Here is a 21308-nt window from a genome sequence, read left to right on the forward strand (position 1 = left end):
ATTTGTTTTATTTTATTTTTTTTAAAAAAAAAAAATAAATTTCAGTTATTTTTTGTTTGCTTTTTTTAAAATAAATAAAAAAATAAAAAAATAAAATTTTTTTCTTTTTTCGTTTTTTTTAATTTCTTTTTCGTTTTTAATTTCTTTTTATTTTATTTTTATTTTTTATTTTTTAGTTTTAGTTTTTAATCTTTTGAATTTATGAGGACATTTTTGTCTTATTCAAAATAAAATTAAGGTCATTTTTGTCTTTTTGTTAGTCTTAGGGGAACATTGACATTTTTTAGTAGTTTAAAGGGGGACATTGACACAATTGGTAGTTTGGGGGGTACATTGACAATTGAGTGGTAGTTTGAGGGGACTAAGTGTACTTTTTCCTAAATTTTATAAACTCCAATTAATTCTCCTGCCCCATTTAGATTTGAATGCTTTTTTATTTTATTTTATTTTTATATTTTTATATTTCCACACGAGAGGATATATAGAAAGATTCAAATTAGTGACTTTTTCTATACGTATAAGGTATGATTTTCAATTGATTAAACTACCTCTTCAAGACAGATTTGAATGTTTTATAGAAAGATTCAAATTAGTGACTTTTTCTATACGTATAAGGTATGACTACCTCTTCGAGACAGATTTGAATGTTCTAAAATCAACTTGTTCCGTTCATGCATTGTCCTGGCGCATCTTTGTTGACCATATATGGTCAAAAAGCCCCAATTGCATCTCTGATCAGTGATCACCACCCGTGTCCTCTTCATATATATCTGCACCTCATTGATGAAACAAACATGGAATGGAAAAGATCGACGGGAGAGATCGATCGATTAACTGATGAACGAACCCTGCCCAAAAATGACTTCTTTCAAATTTCTTATATTCCTTTCGTCTCTCTTCGTGATTTCGTTGCTTAGCCTTGCCAGTGGCAATGAAGCAGCACCCACTTACAACTATAACTTTTGCTCAGTGCCAGGCGAAAACTTCACCGCCAACAGCGCCTACCAATCCAATCTCGACCTCGTCCTCTCTTCTCTTTCCTCTAAAGCCACTCCGGTCACTGGGTTCTCCAACGCCTTCGCTGGCGAGGTCTCCGGGCTATTTTTGTGCCGTGGCGACGTCAACACCAGTGTCTGTCAAGACTGCGTTGCCCACGCAGCCAAAGAGATAGTACAACGCTGCCCCTTTCTGATGGGGGCTATAATATGGTACGACGAGTGCTTGTTACGTTACTCCAACTTCCCCATCTTCTCCACCATTAACTACCATCCCGCGAAAATCCTGGAGAACCCGCAGTTTATCGAAGAGGCAGAGAGAGACCGCTTCGTCGGGTTGATGGACAGCACATTGGATTCGTTGGCGACCCGTGCGTCGAATTCTGTGAGAGGAAAGAAGTTTGCGACGAAGGAAGTGGAATTCAACAGTTCACTGGCGGCGTCACAGACGCTGTACAGCCTCGTGCAGTGCACGCCGGACCTGAGTGTGTCCGATTGCTATAAATGTCTCCGACGCGCCATAGGAAATCTTCCTTCCTGCTGTGATGGAAGACAAGGCGGAAGGGTTCTGCTACCAAGTTGTAATATTAGATTTGAAGTGAGCCCATTTTACAACGTCACAGCTGCTTCGCCTGCATTTCCTCCTCCTCCTCTTCCTCCTCCTCCAGGTATGAAAAGAGATTGTGATCCACTCCATTATCTGTCTAGGTTACTAGTAAATGGTAGATGATGGGAAAGAATTTCATTAACAAGTAATCACGTATTTGCCCAAATAAATTTTAAGTTATTTAGTAATTTAATTTTATCCCAACAGATCGATGAATCTCATTTAAAAAAAAAAAAAAAAAAAATTATTTTTATTTTTTTATTTTATGTTATTTATCTAAATTATTGGCAATTAGAACAAGTAAATTATGATTGATTATTATCCATAAAAAATCTCTAATTCTCAATTTTTATTTTTCCAAGTCTGCGAGTTTTGAAAATATTCTCAATTTTTGTTTTTCTAATATTAATAATTCTATTTATCACTCCTCATTCAGAATATGTGGCATGATTCTCTAATAAAAAACCAATTTTCAAAAAAATCAGATGTACGTATAACATTCCTCCAATTTAATTAATTAATATACCTTACTATCTATCATTTGAGATTATTAATTTTCTCTTCTGTCAACTCAAAAATGACATGCAAGTATCTTGTACACTTTTTTATTTTATTCAATGGATCAAAGGGGAAATTACAAAAGTATCTTGTACACTTACCCTCAATGGGGATATTTTGAGGATAATTTGAGGATCCTGTACATTTACACTTCCAAAGTATAAATTGTACGTAGCTCTTCAAGCCAATTTACAAACCACAAACCACAGCTCTTAAGCTCTTGCCCCGCTATTCTCAATGGACTATCTTATTAATCTGTAGCATGCCAATGATGCATATTGTTGTATGCAGGAGGAAGCAAAATGTCGTCGCTGAAAATTGTCGCCATTGTTATCCCAATTGCTGTGATCTCTGTGGTTCTTTTCTTCATTGCCTATTCCTTCCTTCGGAGGAGACCAAAGAAGAAACACTACACTTCATCCGAAGAAAATGGTGAAGAAAAAAAAAAAAAAAATTCTTTGATCACGAAATAATTAATTTCATTTTTTGTTTTTTTAAAAAAAGTCTTTGTGGTGTCATAAATTTGTGATTCAAATCTTTTCATTTTAAGAATGATTGTATTTACTGTTTGGATGTTTAGTTGGAGTTGAAATTACAACCATAGAGTCCTTGCAATTTGATTTGGATATAATTGAAGCTGCCACGGACAAGTTCTCAGATGATAACAAGATTGGTGAAGGAGGATTTGGCGCGGTTTATAAGGTAGAAGTTATTTAGCATGCTAATTTTTTAAAATGTGAAAATTAAGAATTAATTTGATGGGATTACATTAAAATAGTATTATAAATACGTGAAATATTTAATTAAAATGGAATGTGAATTATAGAGACATGATTCAAACTTATAATCTTCTCTCTGATATCATATGTTTAGCACTTATCCCAAAAGCTAAAATTGATAGGAAGAAAATTAATTTAATCATTTAATTTATATTCTAACACGTATAGGGTATCTTTTCTAATGGACAACAAATCGCTGTGAAGAGGCTATCTGGAAGACATGGGCAAGGTGCAGCAGAATTCAAGAATGAGGTTGTATTGATAGCCAAGCTTAATCACAGAAATTTAGTGAAGCTACTAGGATTTTGCGATGAAGGAAAAGAAAAGTTACTTGTCTATGAATACGTGCCCAACAAAAGCCTCGATTACTTTCTATTCGGTTTGGCCAATCTGAACTTATGTCCACTTCTTTTCTTTTTTTACCATTCATTTTATGTCTAAATGAATGCATGATTAGCCGTTGAAGAATACATGATATTAATGACTTGCAAATCCTTCAATAATTCATTTACAAAAGGAGCTGAAGCTCTATGAAATAATGAGAGACTAAAGTTTTTTTTTTTTTTTTTTTTTTAAAGTACTTTTCATTAAGGGATCTGAACTTATATTTCCTTAATCTGTTGAATTTCGATCCTTTAATTCTAACTTGTAATTTTGACAAAATAATAGATCCTGTCAACCGAAGACAATTAAATTGGTCAATACGCTACAAGATCATTGGAGGAATAGCTCGTGGGATTCTTTATCTTCATGAAGATTCTCGAATTAGAATTATCCATCGTGATCTCAAAGTTAGCAATATTTTGTTAGATGACAGTATGAATCCAAAGATTTCAGATTTTGGCTTGGCAAGGATATTTGTAGTGGATCAAACTCAAGGAAATACAAGTAAAATTGTTGGAACAAAGTAAGTTTTATGTTTATTTCATCTTTGCATAATCTAAATCAACAAACTCTATTATCTTTTTGTTGGGGAGAGAAACATTTAGGGAGTCCAACAAGAGAAAGTTAACATACATACTAAGACACCACTTCTAACCCAAAAGCCTAAGCTTATGGGCTTAGGTACATTTAAGTATATTAAGTACTATTTTTCTTTATATTTTCTTAATGTGGGACAGGACAATCACAAGTGCACTCACAACATTTTTGAATGTGAGAAATACGAAAAAGGAAAATGTATGGTTGTTGTAGTCCACAAAAACACATTAATATACATGTTTAGACATCACTCCAACCCAAAAGCTTATTCTAATAAGTTTGGTTCCACTTATGTATATTAATTACTAATAATACTCTATTTATTTTTAATCAATGTGGGATTCAACACTTACTCGGATACTCACAATACAATATCCTAGGAGATCAATTAGCTTGAGATAAACTAAATCATACTAATATGATACTAAGAACAATCTTGGATAATTTGTCTCATTTTTTTACTTCAACTGTTGTTTTGATGGGGGTATTGGTTTGTAGTGGTTACATGCCTCCAGAATATATTATACATGGCCGATACTCCGTAAAATCAGATGTTTTTAGCTTCGGAGTTTTAATATTAGAGATTATAAGTGGGAAGAAGAACAGCTCTTTTTATCGATCAGAACTTGCTGAGGACCTGCTGAGTTATGTGAGTATGGATCGTATAATTTCAATTTTTGTGTTGCTTTTATGAAAATAAAATAAAATAATACATGTTGCTTATTTTGAATGAACGAATGCAGGCTTGGAAACAATGGAGGAGAGGTACACCCTTGGAATTGTTGGATCCCACAGTGAGACATTCTTGTTCGAGAAATGAGGTCGTTAGGTGCATCCAAATGGGCTTATTGTGCGTTCAGGAAGATCCAGCAAACCGACCAACAATGGCGACAATAGTTCTCATGCTTAACAGTCACTCTGTTACGTTGCCATTACCAAAGCAGCCAGCATTTTTACATCCAAGTGGAGCAAAGCCGAACAAGCCAGTAGACCTGCAGTCTGATCAATCTATAAGCCCATCAGTTAATGAAGCATCATTTACTGAAATATACCCTCGATAGTTTGCTGTTCTTTGAAATCAGTATATGTTAGTAAGTTGTGGAACTCTTTAGCATATTTTTCCTTATATGTAATTTGTATTATGAATATATGGATACAGAGTATGAATTGTGGAGTGTAACGAACGTATGAAGTGATTGAGATGGAAATGTATGGAATTGAATGAATGAAAGATATAAATAATAAGGCTATTCGAGGTGCTTGGCCTCGAAGGAACATGCCTACGGCCACAAGAATGGAGTTTGAAAAGAAAAGCTTATTTTAAGACCGTTACGTGAATGATTTCAGAAACATAACCATTTTAACGTGGGTTTGAAGAGGTGGAAAAAATCTCTCCGTACGCACATGGTAGTAGATAGAGACTTTTAGAGTAATCAGATCATGAATGCAAAATTACTACCTTTTTAATTAGACCATCCCAAAAGTCCGGGTCATCGTTCCATTTCCCACTATGCTAAAGTTTTTTGAGTTCTCAACTACTTCTAATCAATGTTTCGGTACCTACCAGCTGATTTTTACTTTATATTATTGCATCTGCCATCTATTCTCACAACGAACCATCATAGTGTATTTTTTTTTTTTTTTTTTTTTTTTATTGAAAGAGAATTTCATGCATTCATTAATCACAATGACGCATGATAATTGTTAATGCAGGACAAAGCAAGTCATCTCTAATTACTATCATCGCCATTGTTGTGCCAATTGCTGGTTCTGTCGTGCTTTTCTCCATTGGCTGTTTCTTCCTGCGTAGAAGAACAAATTAAAGAAGACTTACAATAACATTATATACTAGCAGAAAATGGTAAACAACAAAGAAAAGCTTTAGTTGATCATCACTAAGCATTCGGCTATAATAATTTTTTGAATTTTCAGAATTCAATATATTTACTGTTTTGTTGTGTAGTTGGTGTTAGAAATAAAGAGAATACAAAAAAACACAGAGAACAAGAAGAGGGAAGAAGAGAAAACACAAGGTAAACCAAACGACTACATTTTGACTGATTTTCATTACATATTTTTAGTTACAAAATACACCAATATATAGACTTAATATAGACTTAATAAAGGTTAAAAATCAGAGGACAAAAGGAAAAACTAAATGAGAAATACAAGAAGGTATGGGTGGAAGATTGTCTTCCGAGATAAAGGAGAGGTTAGGAAGATTTGAGTAATGGTTTTAGTGACTTGCAGATTGGCGTGGATGACTTGTTGTTTTGGATGACTTGCTGTAAAGATTTATTCTCTAACATCCTCCCGCAAATTGATGGGAGGAACTTCCTTCAGTTTGTCTTTTGCTTCTCATTATTATTATTATTATTATTGTTATTATTATTATTATTTGTGGATTGACGCGCGTTTTCAAACTGGACCTCAAAGCCAAAATTAAGGTCAACTATGGGCCAAAAAGAGCAAACAAAAGGTAAAAATGTTGAAATGGGCTTAAGTCTTGGAACATTTACCACAAATAAGAGATTGAGCCATCAATGGGCCAAGGAAAGAGTCAACAAATGGCTTAAAATAGGTTTGAGTCTTAAACAGTACCACAAGCAAGAAATTGGGCCATTAATGGGCCACAAGAAAAGAGCTAACAAAAGGCTTAAATGTGTTTGGGTCTTAAACATTACCTCAAGCAAAAAATTAAGCCAACAATAAGCAAAGAGAAAAGAGCCAAATGACTTTAAAATAGAATTGAATTTTTAAACATTATCATAAGCAAAAATTGGGCTAACAATATACTAAGAGAAAAGAGTAAACTATGGGTAGAGGCTCTTTCCCTTTTTTTGGTTTTTTTTTTTCAACCGATTTTTTTTTTTTTTTTGGTGTTTTTTTATTTGGCCAAGTACAACACTAGACGTGATCATGTAGACATGTTATAATTGCATCTATCTCATCAGCAACAAAGATGAATCTAGAAAGAAGGCAACATGCCAACAACCATGTGAGTCTTACTGACAGCATTGTAGAAGGTACCAAGGAGTAATGATAGGCAGGGGCCATCTTACCGGCTCCTGCCCGGCCCTTTCCTACGTGGAAAGGGCCATTTTAGTTTTACAGTTTTTTTTTTTTTTTCAAAAAAAAAAAAAAAAAAAATTCAAATTTTGAAAACCCCTCGGTTATCTATTCCCATTAGACCATTTTCTTCATTTCAGTTCAGAGCTTCCCCCAAAATTTTTCCCTCCCTCTCTACATCTACCCATTTTCTTCCCACCGTCGACCGCGAAGAACGACCCGCCACCGCCGTTCTCCATGCACGACCCGCCACCGCAGTTCTCAACGCACGACCCAGCGTTGCCGTTCTCCACGCACGACCCGCCACCGCCGTTCTCAACGCACGACCCGGCACCGTCGTTCTCAATGCACGACCCAACTCCGTCGTTCTTCCAGTTCCGGCAGCGACCATTCGACCATTCCAAACGTCTTCATCTCTGTAACCAATTTTTTGGTCCCCAAAACCACTACAAACGGCCACTGTCGTTCTCCATCTCCGGCCAAAACCCAACCACCGTGCGATCTCGATCTCCGACAGAACGACCGCCGACGAGCCTTAGGGTTCCGGCGACCCATTTCCGGCCCAGATTTCCCCCATTTCTGGCTCTGGTACCGATCTCCCCCATTTTTGCGTTTTTTCAATTGTTTTCAGAGTTGCTTTCTTTAGTTTCTTGCTGTGATTTGTGGTTTTTTGCTATTGGGTTTCCGGTTATAAAATGCCTTCAGAATGGGATGTCTATGAATTCAAATAATTATCATTGCTGATTGTACCGACCAAAGAAGGCGAAGAAGAAGAAGAAGAAGAAACTCTCCGAGGTAATACCCACTCTCTCTCTCTCTCTCTCTCTCTCTCTCTCTCTCTCTCTCTCTCTCTCTGTGTCTGTCTCTCTCTCTCTCTATCTTTACGGTTTGGTTCTTTGGTTTCGTTGTTTAGTAATCTCTCTATACAGGTCGGTGTGTATCGTCCGTACGTACAGCTAGGATTTTCTGTGTAGGTGTGGGAATCTGTGAGATCGGGTTTTGTGGTGATGTTTGGTTGGTGAGAAAGGTTGTTGAAAGCGAGAGAAAATGGAAATTGTTGCTGAAATTGGAGTTGTCTATGCTGTTTTTTGGTTCTCTAGAAATGGCAACGAAATTCAAGAGTGAGAGTAAACGTGGAAATTGTTGCTGAAATTGGAGTTGTCTATGCTGTTTTTTGGGCCTCTAGAAATGGCAACTAAATTCAAGAGTGAGAGTAAACGTGAGTCTGGTGGTAGTTGTCATTTAACTCTGATCGGAAATTGTTGCGGAATTTGGTGACATACTTAGTTGCTGATTTTCCATCCTTTTCCTTTGGTTTTTCCACCAACCAACCGGGGCATTAAATTAATCATTGATTTTATTTATTCTTCTGCATGTGATGAAAATTTATATGAAATGTGATGGGTGCCAAAAATTAATCATTGAATGTAACTAATACTTGTTATCTCTCCTTTTGATTTTCTCTCAAGATCCAGTTTTTTTAGTTGTTTTTGGGTGAGATTTGGCTGATTCTTGGTCATTATTTCGTGCCCTAGATCTTGAAAAGCCAATACCCAAAAGCTTGAGCTTCTAGATCCTTGAACCGGGGGTACAGTTTTTTGCGTGGATTGGGGATCTCATCGAGCTCGATTCAGCTCATTTCCTTTCCAGGTAATCTATCATATCCCAGAGGGAGGGATTTCGATGGGTATGTTTTCTCTGTTAATTTACAATTCGGAAGGTTTTTGTTATGTTTGTTTTGAGTCTTGACATATATGGGGGCAGTATTAAAAAAAATCACGTGAACCATTTCCCCTGTTTTTTTAGTTGCTTGCTGTGATTTAAATCACTACCAAAGGAACTGATTTAAAAATGTTTTTCAATTTATGGATGGACACAAAAAAAGTGCTCAACATATGTGGATTGGTTCCAGATTTTGTTTAGATGTTATAAAAAGTGTTCTTAACAGACGCTTCCTGTAATTAAGCTATAAATGAAAACTTCGGATTATTCTTTTCCTATTCTTAGCATCTTTGGAATTTTATTTTATCTTTTTTAATTCATCTGTTTAGTGTAAGAAGGCGATTTAGTTTACTTGATTAGATGTTTTTTTTTACTTCTCTTTTTTTTTTTTTTTGGGGGGGGGGGGGGTGGGGTTTGGTTTGGTTTGTCAAGGGGAGTATGACTTTAGATCTTGTTCACTCTTATTTCTGTCATTTCTTTGTTGACCTGCAATCACTTCTGTTGCTATTATTTTTGTAAATTAACCATGGGAATTTGTCGATGAAGGAGTTTCAGCTTATTTACATCAGCTTTTAGTATGATTATATAATTCATGACAAATGCTTAGGGCTTTACTGCTCCTATTTTGCTGATTTCAAGATAAATTGTTTCATCTTTCCTTTGAGAATGATAGCTAGTTCCATTACTATAGTTGGGTTGTGATTATTTTGGTTGCAAAGGAAGGTTGAAAAGAAAAGAAGTTGGCTTGCAATTATATAGGTCAACTTTAACCCTAACCCGTTTAATTAAACGAGTCAAACTACTCAACCTTAACTCATTAATTTTGTGTTACGTTCATATCGGTTCACAAATCTTGTGAAAAATTTTCAGTCCTAAATGTCACGTATTGAATTTAGGTTATGTCGAAGTATAAATATAAGATGAAAGTTAATCTTACACTTCGTGTTATATCACACGGCTCAGTGTCTCGCTCATGACATTCAACCCCATACTTCTTTCACTTGACCGTTGACGCATGATTATCGTATAGCTTTTTTCTCTGTTAATATGATAATATTATTTATTTATGTTAATTTTATTCTATAATAACATTTTAGAGGACTAATAGCAGTTTTCTAAATCTTCACTCTTCTTTTTCTTTTCTTTTTTACTTTCATTAAATTAAGGAAATAACCAAAGAATCAAAAGTTATACCCCTTATATAGGGAAGCAAAAGTACTTCATTTAACATTATTTAATATAAAAAAAATTCTTTTATCTTTTATTTATCTAGCATTTATTTGAAACAATATTTAAATGATTTTTTCTCTAATTATTTAATTTAAAAAACATTCAAATGGTATAGAAAAACGATAAGGGAAGTTATTGTAAAATGCATTTTAATAAGAAAACAAAAAGTGATTTAGTTCTTTAAATTGATGAAAAGTTTAAAGGAAGCTGCTAGTACTTTTATAGGGCTAAAAATTCTCCAAATAAAAATTAGAATTGCACCTAATTCAAGCAACTAATTGATAGAGAGCGAGTTCTTCGAAACTCCATTGGGTGCCTAATCTATCACGTCACTTATTAATTTCATATAATTTTCCATATGCTTTAGCAATCAAAAACACAGGAAATAGAAAAATGAGCATGACCGAGTTTGGGTCTCAACATTCTTGAGAAAATTGGAAAATATTTGTCAACGCGGTTCAATTAGTTGATTCTTTTCTTTCTTTTTCTTTTTCTTTTTTTTTTTTTTTTTTTTTTTGTGGTATAATGGTTGGAAACGAGTGGTTTTTTTAAAAGCAGATGTCAAATCATCCCCTTTTTTTTTGGGGGTGGTAGGTATCAAATTCTCTTTGAAATTGGTTGTTTTTCTTCTCAAATGTAGACTTACGAATTCAGACTTGCAGACTTAAAAAAAATTCAGATTTGCAGACTGACCAGCCCTGTGTTTGCGCAATCTCAACCCTAGGCTAAGCTTAAGCTTAAAGCTTGCTGTTTTTTTTTTTCTTGGCCACTTTTTCCTTCCTTTAACATTCTCACCCAAAACTCTAGAACTAGAAGAAATCCCTCGGCCCAAAAAACCTGATGAGTGATGGACTAATGATTCTCCTGAATCCAGATGGATTAAACGCATCGTGTAGTCTATAGATAAAGGCCAAGGAGCAGCTGGCCGGGTGCTCCTCAAGGAACTTCATGTGAGTTTTGAACTTCAGTGGATTCTTAAAGAATTTTTTTCTGGGTACTTATGATTTTTATTTGTGTAAGGTGGCTTGCATGCATAATGTATTGGTCTGTTAATTAGTGTACTTTTTTTTTTTTTTTTTGTGTTTAATATATACAAATGCTCTGAGGTAAAAGTTGAAGTTGAAACTGTTATTAATCCTCCAAAAAAAGAAAAAAAAAAAAAAAGAAAAAAAAAGAGAGGTTGAAACTATGAAACTGTCTTGTTTTGTTGGGCGGCATTAGGTGACTTGGCGCTCGGTGGGTTCACCTTTTGGTATGAAGGTGGGACATGAACAGTAAAACCCACCTTCCAAATAAAATAGTGAAATTAAGTACATAATTCTAAATAAACATGAACTTAAGAAAATCCCAGGTTATATATATATATATATATATATATAAATTATGATCTTATAAACTGAGCATCTAGGAAAGGAATTGTCTGCTTTTATTTTACATAAACACGTTTTTACACCTGCGTTCGGACCCTCACAAAATATTTTGATTCCTCTCCTGAGTGGACAGTCATGAGTTGTCTTTTTCTTTTCTTTTTTTTCTTTTTTTAAGTATGTCATGAGTCGTTGATATTAATTATTTGGATAGTTACGTACAGTTTCAGCCAATTCTACACCGTCCAAATCCATTATTGCAGGGGACCTCAATCCCTTTGCTCTCTTCTGCAACTGGGATCATCTCCCTAAACTTTTCTAGGGTAGGCACATCCGCACTGGCTTGACTTCTGTTACAGTCAAGATTAATTTCTAATTAAATCATTCGAAATTACAAAAACTTTCAAACCATCCGAATTATTTTATTTAAAAATTATGCTAATATTATAGTAGAAGTCATGTAGATGCCATTTGATTAGCTATAATATAATAGTTGATTTGTAATAGTTTCTAAATCTAAGAGACAGATTAATTACAACTCCCAAGTATTAATGATCCTGAGCGAGACCAAGATATTGATCACAAGAGAATATTGGCCATGCCTTCTTTCAATGTCTCCATCGTCCCTCTGCTCCTTTCCTTGCTCTGCTTGCTTAGCTTCACCAGTGAAGCAGCTGACCGCGCACACAAGTGTTTCAACCAAATCACTTCCACCCCCAACAGCACCTACCGGAGTAACCTCAGCCAGCTGCTCTCTTCCCTTTCCTCCAACGCCACGAATGAAAGTGGGTTCTACAACACCACCGCCGGCCAAAACCCCGAGACCTCAATTTACGGCCTCTTCCTCTGCCGTGGTGACATCGCCACCTATGACTGCCAAGACTGCGTGGCAACCGCAACCAAAGAGATTGTTGAGCGTTACTGCCCTTCAGAACAAGCGGCCGTGACATGGTACGATAAATGCATGTTACGCTACTCCAACGGGCCCTCGTTCTTCTCCACCATGGACGAAGCGCATAGATTTTCTATGGGGAACGGGTATAATGCAACAGACCCAGATAGCTTCCGGCAGCTCGTGGCAACCATAATGAATGAGCTGGTTGCTCGCGCCGCAAATGCTCCGTCCGGTGCTAAAAAGTTTGCTACGAAAGAAGCCATTTTCAATAAATCGCAAACGATATACAGCCTTGTCCAGTGCATCCCTGACCTTTCCAGGTCTGGTTGCAATAGTTGTCTTCAGGCACTCGTAGCAAACCTCGCGGTGTGTTGTGGTGGACAGCTTGGAGGCACAGTTATGGATCCTAGTTGTAATCTCAGGTACGAAATATACCCGTTTTATCAGATACAAGCCGTCGGGGAACCGGCTCCGACACCGGTGCTTTTTCCTCCTCCAGCTCCAGGTGATCAAGGCACGAGACCAAAAGGTAAAGTGAAAACTTGCTACACGCTATCTTTACTATGTTTCAAACATAATTTTCAACAATTATACTGCTTAGCATGCATGCTCATGAAACAATTTATTGTTTATGTAGGAAAAAGCCTAATCCCATTGCTAGGAATTGTAGCCATCGTTGCTTTAATTGCTGTCTCTCTGGTGCTATTTGCTATGAGCTACTACTTACTACGAAGGAGAGCAAGAAAGAAGTTAAATTCTCTACTGGATGAAAATGGTACAATATATATTTGTAATTCATAGTTTTTGATATTTTAACAAAGATCGTATTTCTTCTTTTTTATATGCTTCCACACTCCAAATTTTCAAACAACGTTTGCCCTATTTGTGTGCATAGCAGCCAATGAAATTACAAGTATAGAGTCCTTGCAATTTGATTTGGCTACAGTCAAAGCTGCTACAAACCAGTTCTCAGAAGATAACAAGGTGGGGAGTGGTGGATTTGGTGAGGTTTACAAGGTATGGAATTGCTACTCTTCTTCTTTGATTGTTATTCTTTTTTGTTTTTTTTGTTGGGGACTCATAAATTTTATAAAGTAAATTGTATTAACTGCTGGTCAAACTGATTCTCAGGGTACACTTCCCAATAGACAAGAAATAGCTGTGAAAAGACTCTCAAGAAGCTCTGGACAAGGTGCAGAAGAATTTAAGAATGAGGTTGTCTTGATAGCAAAGCTTCAACACCGAAATCTTGTGAGACTCTTGGGATTTTGCTTAGAAGGAGAGGAAAAGATACTTATCTATGAATTTGTCCCCAACAAAAGCCTTGACTATTTTCTATTTGGTCTGTCCTAATTTTTAGTCATAACCCCAATTCCCTTGTTTGTCTTGCAAAATGCGTGGATTGAGATTACATTTCAATTTTTGTTTTTGTTGAGTCTTATCATATCTCCAAGGATCAAGTTCATTAAGGAAGGGCTCATTTTTGCAAGAGATAGAGTATATGCATGTGCTATTGAAATGAATGCAGTAGTTAAATATGTATTTTACTTTGATTTGTATGTTTAAATATTTAATTTTGTTTCCAGATCTAGAGAAGCAAATACTATTGGATTGGTCAAGACGATACAATATTATTAGTGGAATTGCTCGAGGGATCCTTTATCTTCATGAAGATTCTCGGCTTAGAATTATACATCGTGATCTTAAGGCCAGCAACATTCTATTAGATGAGAACATGAATCCAAAAATTTCTGATTTTGGCATGGCAAGGATTTTTGGAGTTGATCAAACTCAAGCAAACACCAATAGAATTGTTGGGACATAGTAAGTTAATTACGAATATTTTAAAAAGAAAAGTTTTTAATCAATACTACATACATTTTAAAGGTTTCATATTCTTTTTAGTGACATCATTGAGTTGATTTGCAGTGGTTATATGTCTCCTGAATATGTAATACACGGCCAATTTTCAGTGAAGTCCGATGTGTACAGTTTTGGTGTCTTAATACTAGAGATTTTAAGTGGCAAGAAGAACGATTCTTTCTGTACGTCAGAAACTATTGACAACCTCTTGAGCCAGGTGAGTATCCAACAAATACTGCAAGCTTTTGTTTCTTTTGTAATGCCTGCATCATCACCACTGAGGGAGAGGCTATAAGAATATTTGAGCAATTGATGCAGGCTTGGAGACATTGGAGGCGTGGAACATCCTTGGAGTTGTTGGACCCGAGTTTGAGAGATTCTTATTCAAGAAATGAAGTTGACAGATGCATCCATATTGGCTTACTGTGTGTTCAGGAAAATCCAGCAGAAAGACCAACAATGGCGTCAATAGTTGTCATGCTAAGCAGTTACTCTGTTACTCTATCATCGCCTCAACGGCCAGGGTTTTTCCTTCATAGTAGAACAGAGTCAAATGCACCAACAAGTGGGCTGGAGGCAGATCAATCTACAAGCAATTCAGAGCTATTGTCCGAAGCATCAATTACACACCCTCGGTAGTATACTTGAACAATGTGTTACCCAGTATAAGTATATGTTATTGGAACCTCATCAATCTAGAATCCAACCAATTGCACCTCTTTTTCTTCAACCCTTCCTAGCCCCTGTTTTTCTCCTTTCCCCTGTTTTTCTTCTGTCTTTTAGGCCTGAATATGCATGTTCAGATAATTTATCACTAACGTTATTCTTTATGCCTATTTATTATACTCATTCATATATATATATAGAGGCCCGGTACACTCACGAACTTACTATGAGACCCAAGATCAGAGATATCAATCAGCCCTCATAATGACTTTTGACTTTAATTTGTCTAAACTTTTTCAATGTAGTATATTTTATAATGGGCGTCTAAGTTTGTTCTCACTAAATGAATTAGTTCTTTTCTACGTATTGGCTATGTTTCAGCAAGTGTTTAGGAGTTTGGCTGGGAACTAGACCCGTTGAGATTGGGATAAGAGTCGCATAACGAAACACAAGGAACTTGTGTCCTAACTAAAATGGGTCCAGGTTCAATTATAATAATTGACATACTACATGAATGGATTTTGTATAAGGAGATACTCAAACAATGCCTAAGCTAAAAACAAACATCTACTCAGTAAGATGTGGGGTAAAAGAATATGTAAGTTTACTCTGATTCAACCTATTAAATTAAACCGGTTACTCTTCAACTCTTATCTATTAATTTTGTATTGGGTTCGTGTAAAAAATTGTTAGCTTTAATGTCCTACGTCGTGTTCGGATTATGTCGAGATATAGGTATAAGATTATATAGGTTAATTATAATCTTGATTTATTTAATTATACGGATTAGACCTTTCAATTTTAACTTTTTAATTTTGTACTGAATTCGTATTAGAATTTTCACATGGTATCAAAAATTGTCGATCATAATCCCCAACCCGTAAGGAGATTTGGATACTAGGAAAAAAAAAAAAACGAAAGAAAAAAAATACACCTGAGGAGGACGGGCATGGTTTGTGAGAGTGAGAAGATATATATATTTATTAAAAATAAAAAAATAATAATAATAATAATAAAAAAAATCTGGAAAATTGGGGCTGCCAGATGAGGCCCTTCCGCGTGGACCAATGTAGTTCGGGCACGGCTCTTTTGTGGCCACTCGCCTGAGTCTATTCGGAAGGAGTCAATTCAAGGAATCAAATTTTCGGGCAAAAATTTTAGGAGTGACGCGTTTTATTTTGTTGAAAAATGTCAAAATTGGCGTCTTTTCCAAAAATCAAAATATGAAATTTCCTACTTCCACAGTTCTACTGTTGAGGTACGTTCCCAACTTTGACTGAGATCTGCGTTACCGCGAGTTCGGTGGCTTGACTAAGTTGACTTGCTTCATTACTAGCTTCGATTCTAACTCCACCGGCCACCATATCTTCTCAATCCCGGAGTCGCCTTGCTCACGATCATGGGCTTGCTGATCAACTTCAACCTCTGCATGACGACCCTTTTTGTCCTCTCCTTGCTGATCGCCTTTCTTAGCCAAACCAGAACTGAAGCTGCTGCAACTCGCCTCAACACTGCCTGCCCAAACACAACCACTTTCACAGCCAACAGCACCTACCAAGCCAACCTCAAGCACCTCCTCGCTTACCTCTCCTCCAACGCCACCAGCAACCTGGAATTCTACAACGCCTCAGCCGGAAACTCCGTTGACACGGTTTACGGCCTATTCCTTTGCCGCGGCGACGTCCCAGCCGAAGCCTGCCGAGACTGTGTTTCCGTGGCAACCAAAGAGGTAGTCGGCCGCTGCCCCGAGGGGAAAATGGCAGTGGCTTGGTACGATGTGTGCATGTTACGCTACTCTAACCGGTATATCTTCTCCACCATGGTCCCCGACCCTACCGCTTACTCTTGGAGCACAGAGAATGTTTTGGGTGCGAACCGGTTTGACGAGCTAGTGATGGCGACAATGAATGATTTGGCAACCGGCATTTCAAATGTTGGGTCTGGAGCTAAGAAGTTTGGGACGAAAGAAGCGAAATTCACAATGTCACAAACGTTGTACACCCTTGTGCAATGCACGCCGGACCTGTCGGGTTACGATTGCAATATATAGGTGTCTTCAAATAGCTATGACGAATCTGCCGGGTTGCTGCAGTGGAAAGACAATGGGTAGAAACATTGGGTAGAAATTTTTTTAAAAAAACCGACTTGCCAAAAAGAGAATGTCCAAAAACTTATATACATGCAGACAATTAAAATTACATTTCACAAATGTGAGACACACAGTGATAATATGTATAGTTGGTAAATACGTTAAGGTTTAATTTTGTCACAACTACCGGTCAATAAAACACCTATAATTAGAAACAATTCAACGTACCCCCACTCCTAATCATTGAAACGGGAATAATATTGTTTATGCAGGAAAAGGTGAACTCTCATTGCTGGCAATTATTGCCATTATTGCTGCGATTTCTGTCTGTGCGATGCTATTCGTTATGGGCTACTGCTTCCTCAGGAGAGCAAGAAAGAAGTACAATGCCATACAGGAAGGTGGTGGTAAAGATTAAACGATGTCGTTTTATATACATTCCTATATTTCCTAAGTTACACTTGTGGTTGCTTACATTTACTGTTTTGTTGTGCAGCTGCTAATGGTATTACAAGTACTGTAGAGTCATTGCAATTTAATTTTGCTACAATTGAAGCTGCCACCAACAACTTCTCAAATGATAACAAGCTAGGTGAAGGTGGATTTGGTGCGGTTTACAAGGTAAATTATTAGATGTTATTTTTTTACGTCGGAGGAAAGCAATGCATGAAGGAGAAATCTACAACAGAATCATTGCAAGCTGTTGAAAAAAGAACCAAAAGAAGAAGAAGAAGAAGAAGAAGAAGAAGAATTAATAAACCCACGAAAGACAGATAAGAGCCAATGAAAATGATACTGCATAATGGTAGGTGAACGGGCCGGGGATGCATGCACAATTAAAAAAATTATGAACAGAGACCCTTTCAACAACAAATGTTTTCGCCAGGCTTTAAGCTAAGTTTTTAACGACTATTTTTGTATTCAATAAGACAAAAAGAATAGACGAATTAAAATCAAAAGGTGGAACTTCATGAAAGAATATTGACCTTCATATTAGGGTTTTTCTGAAGCAACGTGAAAGAGACGTGCATGACGATTGAAATAGGGTACACATAGTTAATAGGCACTTAGGAGCTTTAGAATATAATAGTCGTGCCTATTCCTCGCCGTGCTTTTTGGATCCATTACGTATTTTTTTTTTTCTTTAATTAATTTTTATTTTACTTTTATATTGTTATTGCTTGCATCGATTATGAAATCTCTTGGTATATATAAAATAATTAAAATATAATAACAAAGTCCAAGGTAGCATGATTTTGGCTTACGAGCCAAGTCTGGGTGGGCTCCTTTAATGATTAAAATCGGGCAGTTCAAGATCGTGGGCATACGCGGGCAGCCCTTAACGTTGGATGACCTTGTCTACCCGCTGACCGAAGTATTTTGAGGAATCTTGGAGTAATGAAAAAAAGTTAGATAGAGGAATTTTATGGTTAAAGTAGACGTAACAAAGATTTATATGGGGCATAGCATGGGGAAGACGTAAGATCTTCTTATGCCATCAATCTATTTCACCTTCTTATGATGAAGCTTCTTTCTATTTTTCTCAACGATCTTTCTCATGTCCACTTTTGTCACCATTTACTTCTGTCGTTGCTTTTCGTCTTTTCATATAATAGAAAATTTCTTAAAAAAAAAAAAGAAAAAAAAGTGCAAAACAAAGGAAGGCTCTAAAAAGTACGAAGGTAGGTAGGATGTAGGAATTGTGTTTCCCATGTTGTGTTAAGGTACTGTATAAAATTTTTTAAAAAATTCATTTATAATTTTTTTATCTTTTATTATTTTAAAAAAAATATTCAAATTTTAAGTGTCAATTTAGGGTATGTATCTTTTATTTTATTTTTTTTAATTTTAACCTCCTGTTAGAATTTTTTGCTAAATCTCTCAAAATTTTCAAAATAATCCTGTGTTTATTTTTTTAATAAAAATTTTATAAAAAATTTCAATGATCCAGGTATGGGTATTTTTGTAAATTCCGTTAAATTCTGACAAATACCTAAATCCTAACGATTTTTTTCTTTTTTCCAAAAAAAAAAAAAGAGAGCTATTTTGAGAATTTTGACAGGATTTAATGAAAATTTCAAACCGAAGGTTGAAACTGAAAAAATTGAAAGATGAATACCCTAAATTGACATTTTTTTAAAAATTTTGGTACATTTTTTCAAAAGTGATAAAAGATCAAAAGAAATAAATGAAGTTCTTTATAAAATTTATATTTAATTAAACGGATTATACCCTAATTCTAACCCACTAATTTTATATTGGATTTACGTTTCTGTTTTGAAGTAAAAAAATATATATTAATAAACAATTCAAACCACAAAATACTCATTTGAGTATAGCGTATCCAGTAATGCAAAATCTGACAATGCTTAAGCTTTTGTTGCTGGCATTATAGGAATTGTAAGTACCTAGTAAATTGTTCTAACAACTACTTAATTTGTATTCTCAGGGAATACTTTCTGATGGACAAGAAATAGCTGTAAAGAGGTTATCAAAAAGTTCTGGACAAGGAGTAGGAGAATTTGAAAATGAGGTTATAGTGGTTGCAAAACTTGAACACAGAAATCTTGTAAGGCTATTGGGATTTTGCTTAGAAAGAGAGGAAAAAATACTTGTCTATGAATTTGTGCAGAACAAAAGTCTCGACTACTTTCTATATGGTTTGTCTCTTTATTGGAATATAATTTTCTTGTATATCAATAAGAAATCAGGTCATTTTTCTTCCAACTCCAAGAATAAAGACTTGCAAAAAGCTGTTCCCCTTGAGACAATTAGTTTCCACCCATGCAACCCACACGGATCCTGCTTGTGTAAACAGGTTCTAAATGTGGTTTAACATTGCTGCTTCGTTCCAAAGCTCCAACCGTTTAAGCCCTAACCCTCATTCTCTTTTAGTTACACAAACTTTGTCCCAAGAAACTTTTGCATTAGCTTTAGTATCCCTACCACACCATAAAAATCTTTTGAACTTCTGCTATAAAAGCCTAATAACCCTCTTAGGGAGAATGAAAACTCTGGCCCAAAACACCTGGAGGCTGAAAACTGAGGATATTAAATGAAGTCTACCAGCAAATGAGAGATGCTGAACAAGCCAAGAGTCAATCCTGGCAGTAATTTTAGAAAGAAGAGACTTACAGTCAACAGCCGAAAGCCTCTTAGAAATGAGAGGCACCCCCAAATACCTGACTGGCAGAATCCCTTCTTCCATCTGCAAACAGTTCAGTAAATCATGCTTCAAATCAACCGGAAGACCAACACAGAACACCGTGCTCTTAGAAGGGTTGGCCTTCAGACCCGAGAGTTCTTTAAATTCTCCAAGAACATTCTTAACTATAGTGATCGAAGCCATATCCGCTGCAATGAAGATGAGCAAATCATTTGCAAAGCACAAATGAGTTAGCTTCAAGTTTTGGCATCTAGGATGAAAACCAAAATGCCCTTTATCAATTGCAGATTCAGCTAAAAGCCGGGATAGGATCTCCATGGCCAAGACAAAAAGGTAAGGGGAAATAGGATCCCCTTGCCGCAGCCCTTTTCTTCCTTGGAGATAACCTACCAATGACCCGTTGAGGGCAATGGAGTAGCTTGGACTGGTAATAAATTCCTAAACCCAAGCAATAAATTTGTTAGGAGCCCCAAAGCGTGAAGACAATGTAAAATGAAGTCCCAGCTGACCGAGTCATAGGCCTTCATGAGGTCTATCTTAAGAGTACACCTAGGCTGACCTTTGTCCTTATGATAATCGGTTATCAACTCCTGAGCAAGGAGGATATTCTCCACAATACTCCTCTTAGGGATAAAGGCTCACTGATTAAGACTCACAATATCTGCAAGGCTTGAAGCAACTAGTTAGCAAGTATTTTAGTAATACTTTTGTAGATTAAGTTGCAACATGAAATATGCCTATATTCCCCCATTGAAGAAGGATTCCTCTTTTTTGGGACAAGGGTAATGATGGTTGCATTCACTTCCTTCAATAACTTCCCAGAGAGAAAAAAATTCCCTAATAGCCTCTACCACTCCATCTCCAACAATAGGATAGGTGTCACGGCCCTAACATTGGCTGTGGCGCGGCAGCAGGGGTGTGTGCCTTGCACCCTTGTTGACCGCCGAGCCATGGCATGAGGATGGCATGCCATGGGTGCCAGAAGGTTGCTGCTGGGTCCATGGATGGCACATGGCCTAGCTACTTGCTGGATGGTTGGTTGAGGCCCAACCTTGAGATGTTGGCTCGGTGATGCTGCTCGGAATTCGTGGGTTGGCTCATGCTGGAGCTTGAGCAATGCTGATGAGGCCCAAGTGCTGCTGTGGGGCGCAGAACATGCTGGTGAAGGCTTGTGAGTGGGCTGGGCGTGGCCCAAGCCCCTGGTTGCTTGCTGACCCGATGACTGTCGCTGGATGCTGCTGAGAGGGGCCACATGGCACCCTGAATGTCCCTGAGTATGCTGAGTAGTGCCAGCACGAGTGAGCGTGCTGTGCACGTGTGC

General features: G+C 36.7%; 3 protein-coding genes across 4 annotated transcripts; all 3 read left to right on the forward strand.

Moving 5' to 3' along the window:
- Positions 1–816: 816 nt before the first annotated feature.
- Positions 817–5191, forward strand: LOC133867955 (cysteine-rich receptor-like protein kinase 10). The gene is made up of 7 exons (XM_062304744.1): positions 817–1663; positions 2452–2592; positions 2741–2862; positions 3108–3318; positions 3609–3846; positions 4419–4569; positions 4664–5191. Exons 1-7 carry the CDS (start codon positions 838–840, stop codon positions 4979–4981), a joined length of 2007 nt encoding a protein of 668 aa, XP_062160728.1. The 5' UTR covers positions 817–837; the 3' UTR covers positions 4982–5191.
- A 6605-nt stretch (positions 5192–11796) lies between these two features.
- LOC133867954 (cysteine-rich receptor-like protein kinase 25) lies at positions 11797–14896 on the forward strand. Of its 2 annotated transcripts, none has more exons than XM_062304741.1 (7): positions 11797–12732; positions 12841–12978; positions 13099–13220; positions 13335–13545; positions 13790–14027; positions 14133–14283; positions 14385–14896. In XM_062304741.1, exons 1-7 carry the CDS (start codon positions 11907–11909, stop codon positions 14703–14705), a joined length of 2007 nt encoding a protein of 668 aa, XP_062160725.1. In that variant the 5' UTR covers positions 11797–11906; the 3' UTR covers positions 14706–14896. The 2 variants fall into 2 exon arrangements, with proteins under 2 accessions (XP_062160725.1, XP_062160727.1); XM_062304743.1 differs by having other exon boundaries at positions 11799–12732; positions 13102–13220.
- A 1235-nt stretch (positions 14897–16131) lies between these two features.
- On the forward strand, positions 16132–19657 carry LOC133868265 (cysteine-rich receptor-like protein kinase 10). The gene is made up of 4 exons (XM_062305079.1): positions 16132–16762; positions 17094–17228; positions 17318–17442; positions 19271–19657. Exons 1-4 carry the CDS (start codon positions 16132–16134, stop codon positions 19655–19657), a joined length of 1278 nt encoding a protein of 425 aa, XP_062161063.1.
- Positions 19658–21308: the final 1651 nt, after the last annotated feature.

Source organism: Alnus glutinosa, chromosome 5 (assembly GCF_958979055.1).
Source record: "Alnus glutinosa chromosome 5, dhAlnGlut1.1, whole genome shotgun sequence".
Lineage (NCBI taxonomy): Eukaryota > Viridiplantae > Streptophyta > Magnoliopsida > Fagales > Betulaceae > Alnus > Alnus glutinosa.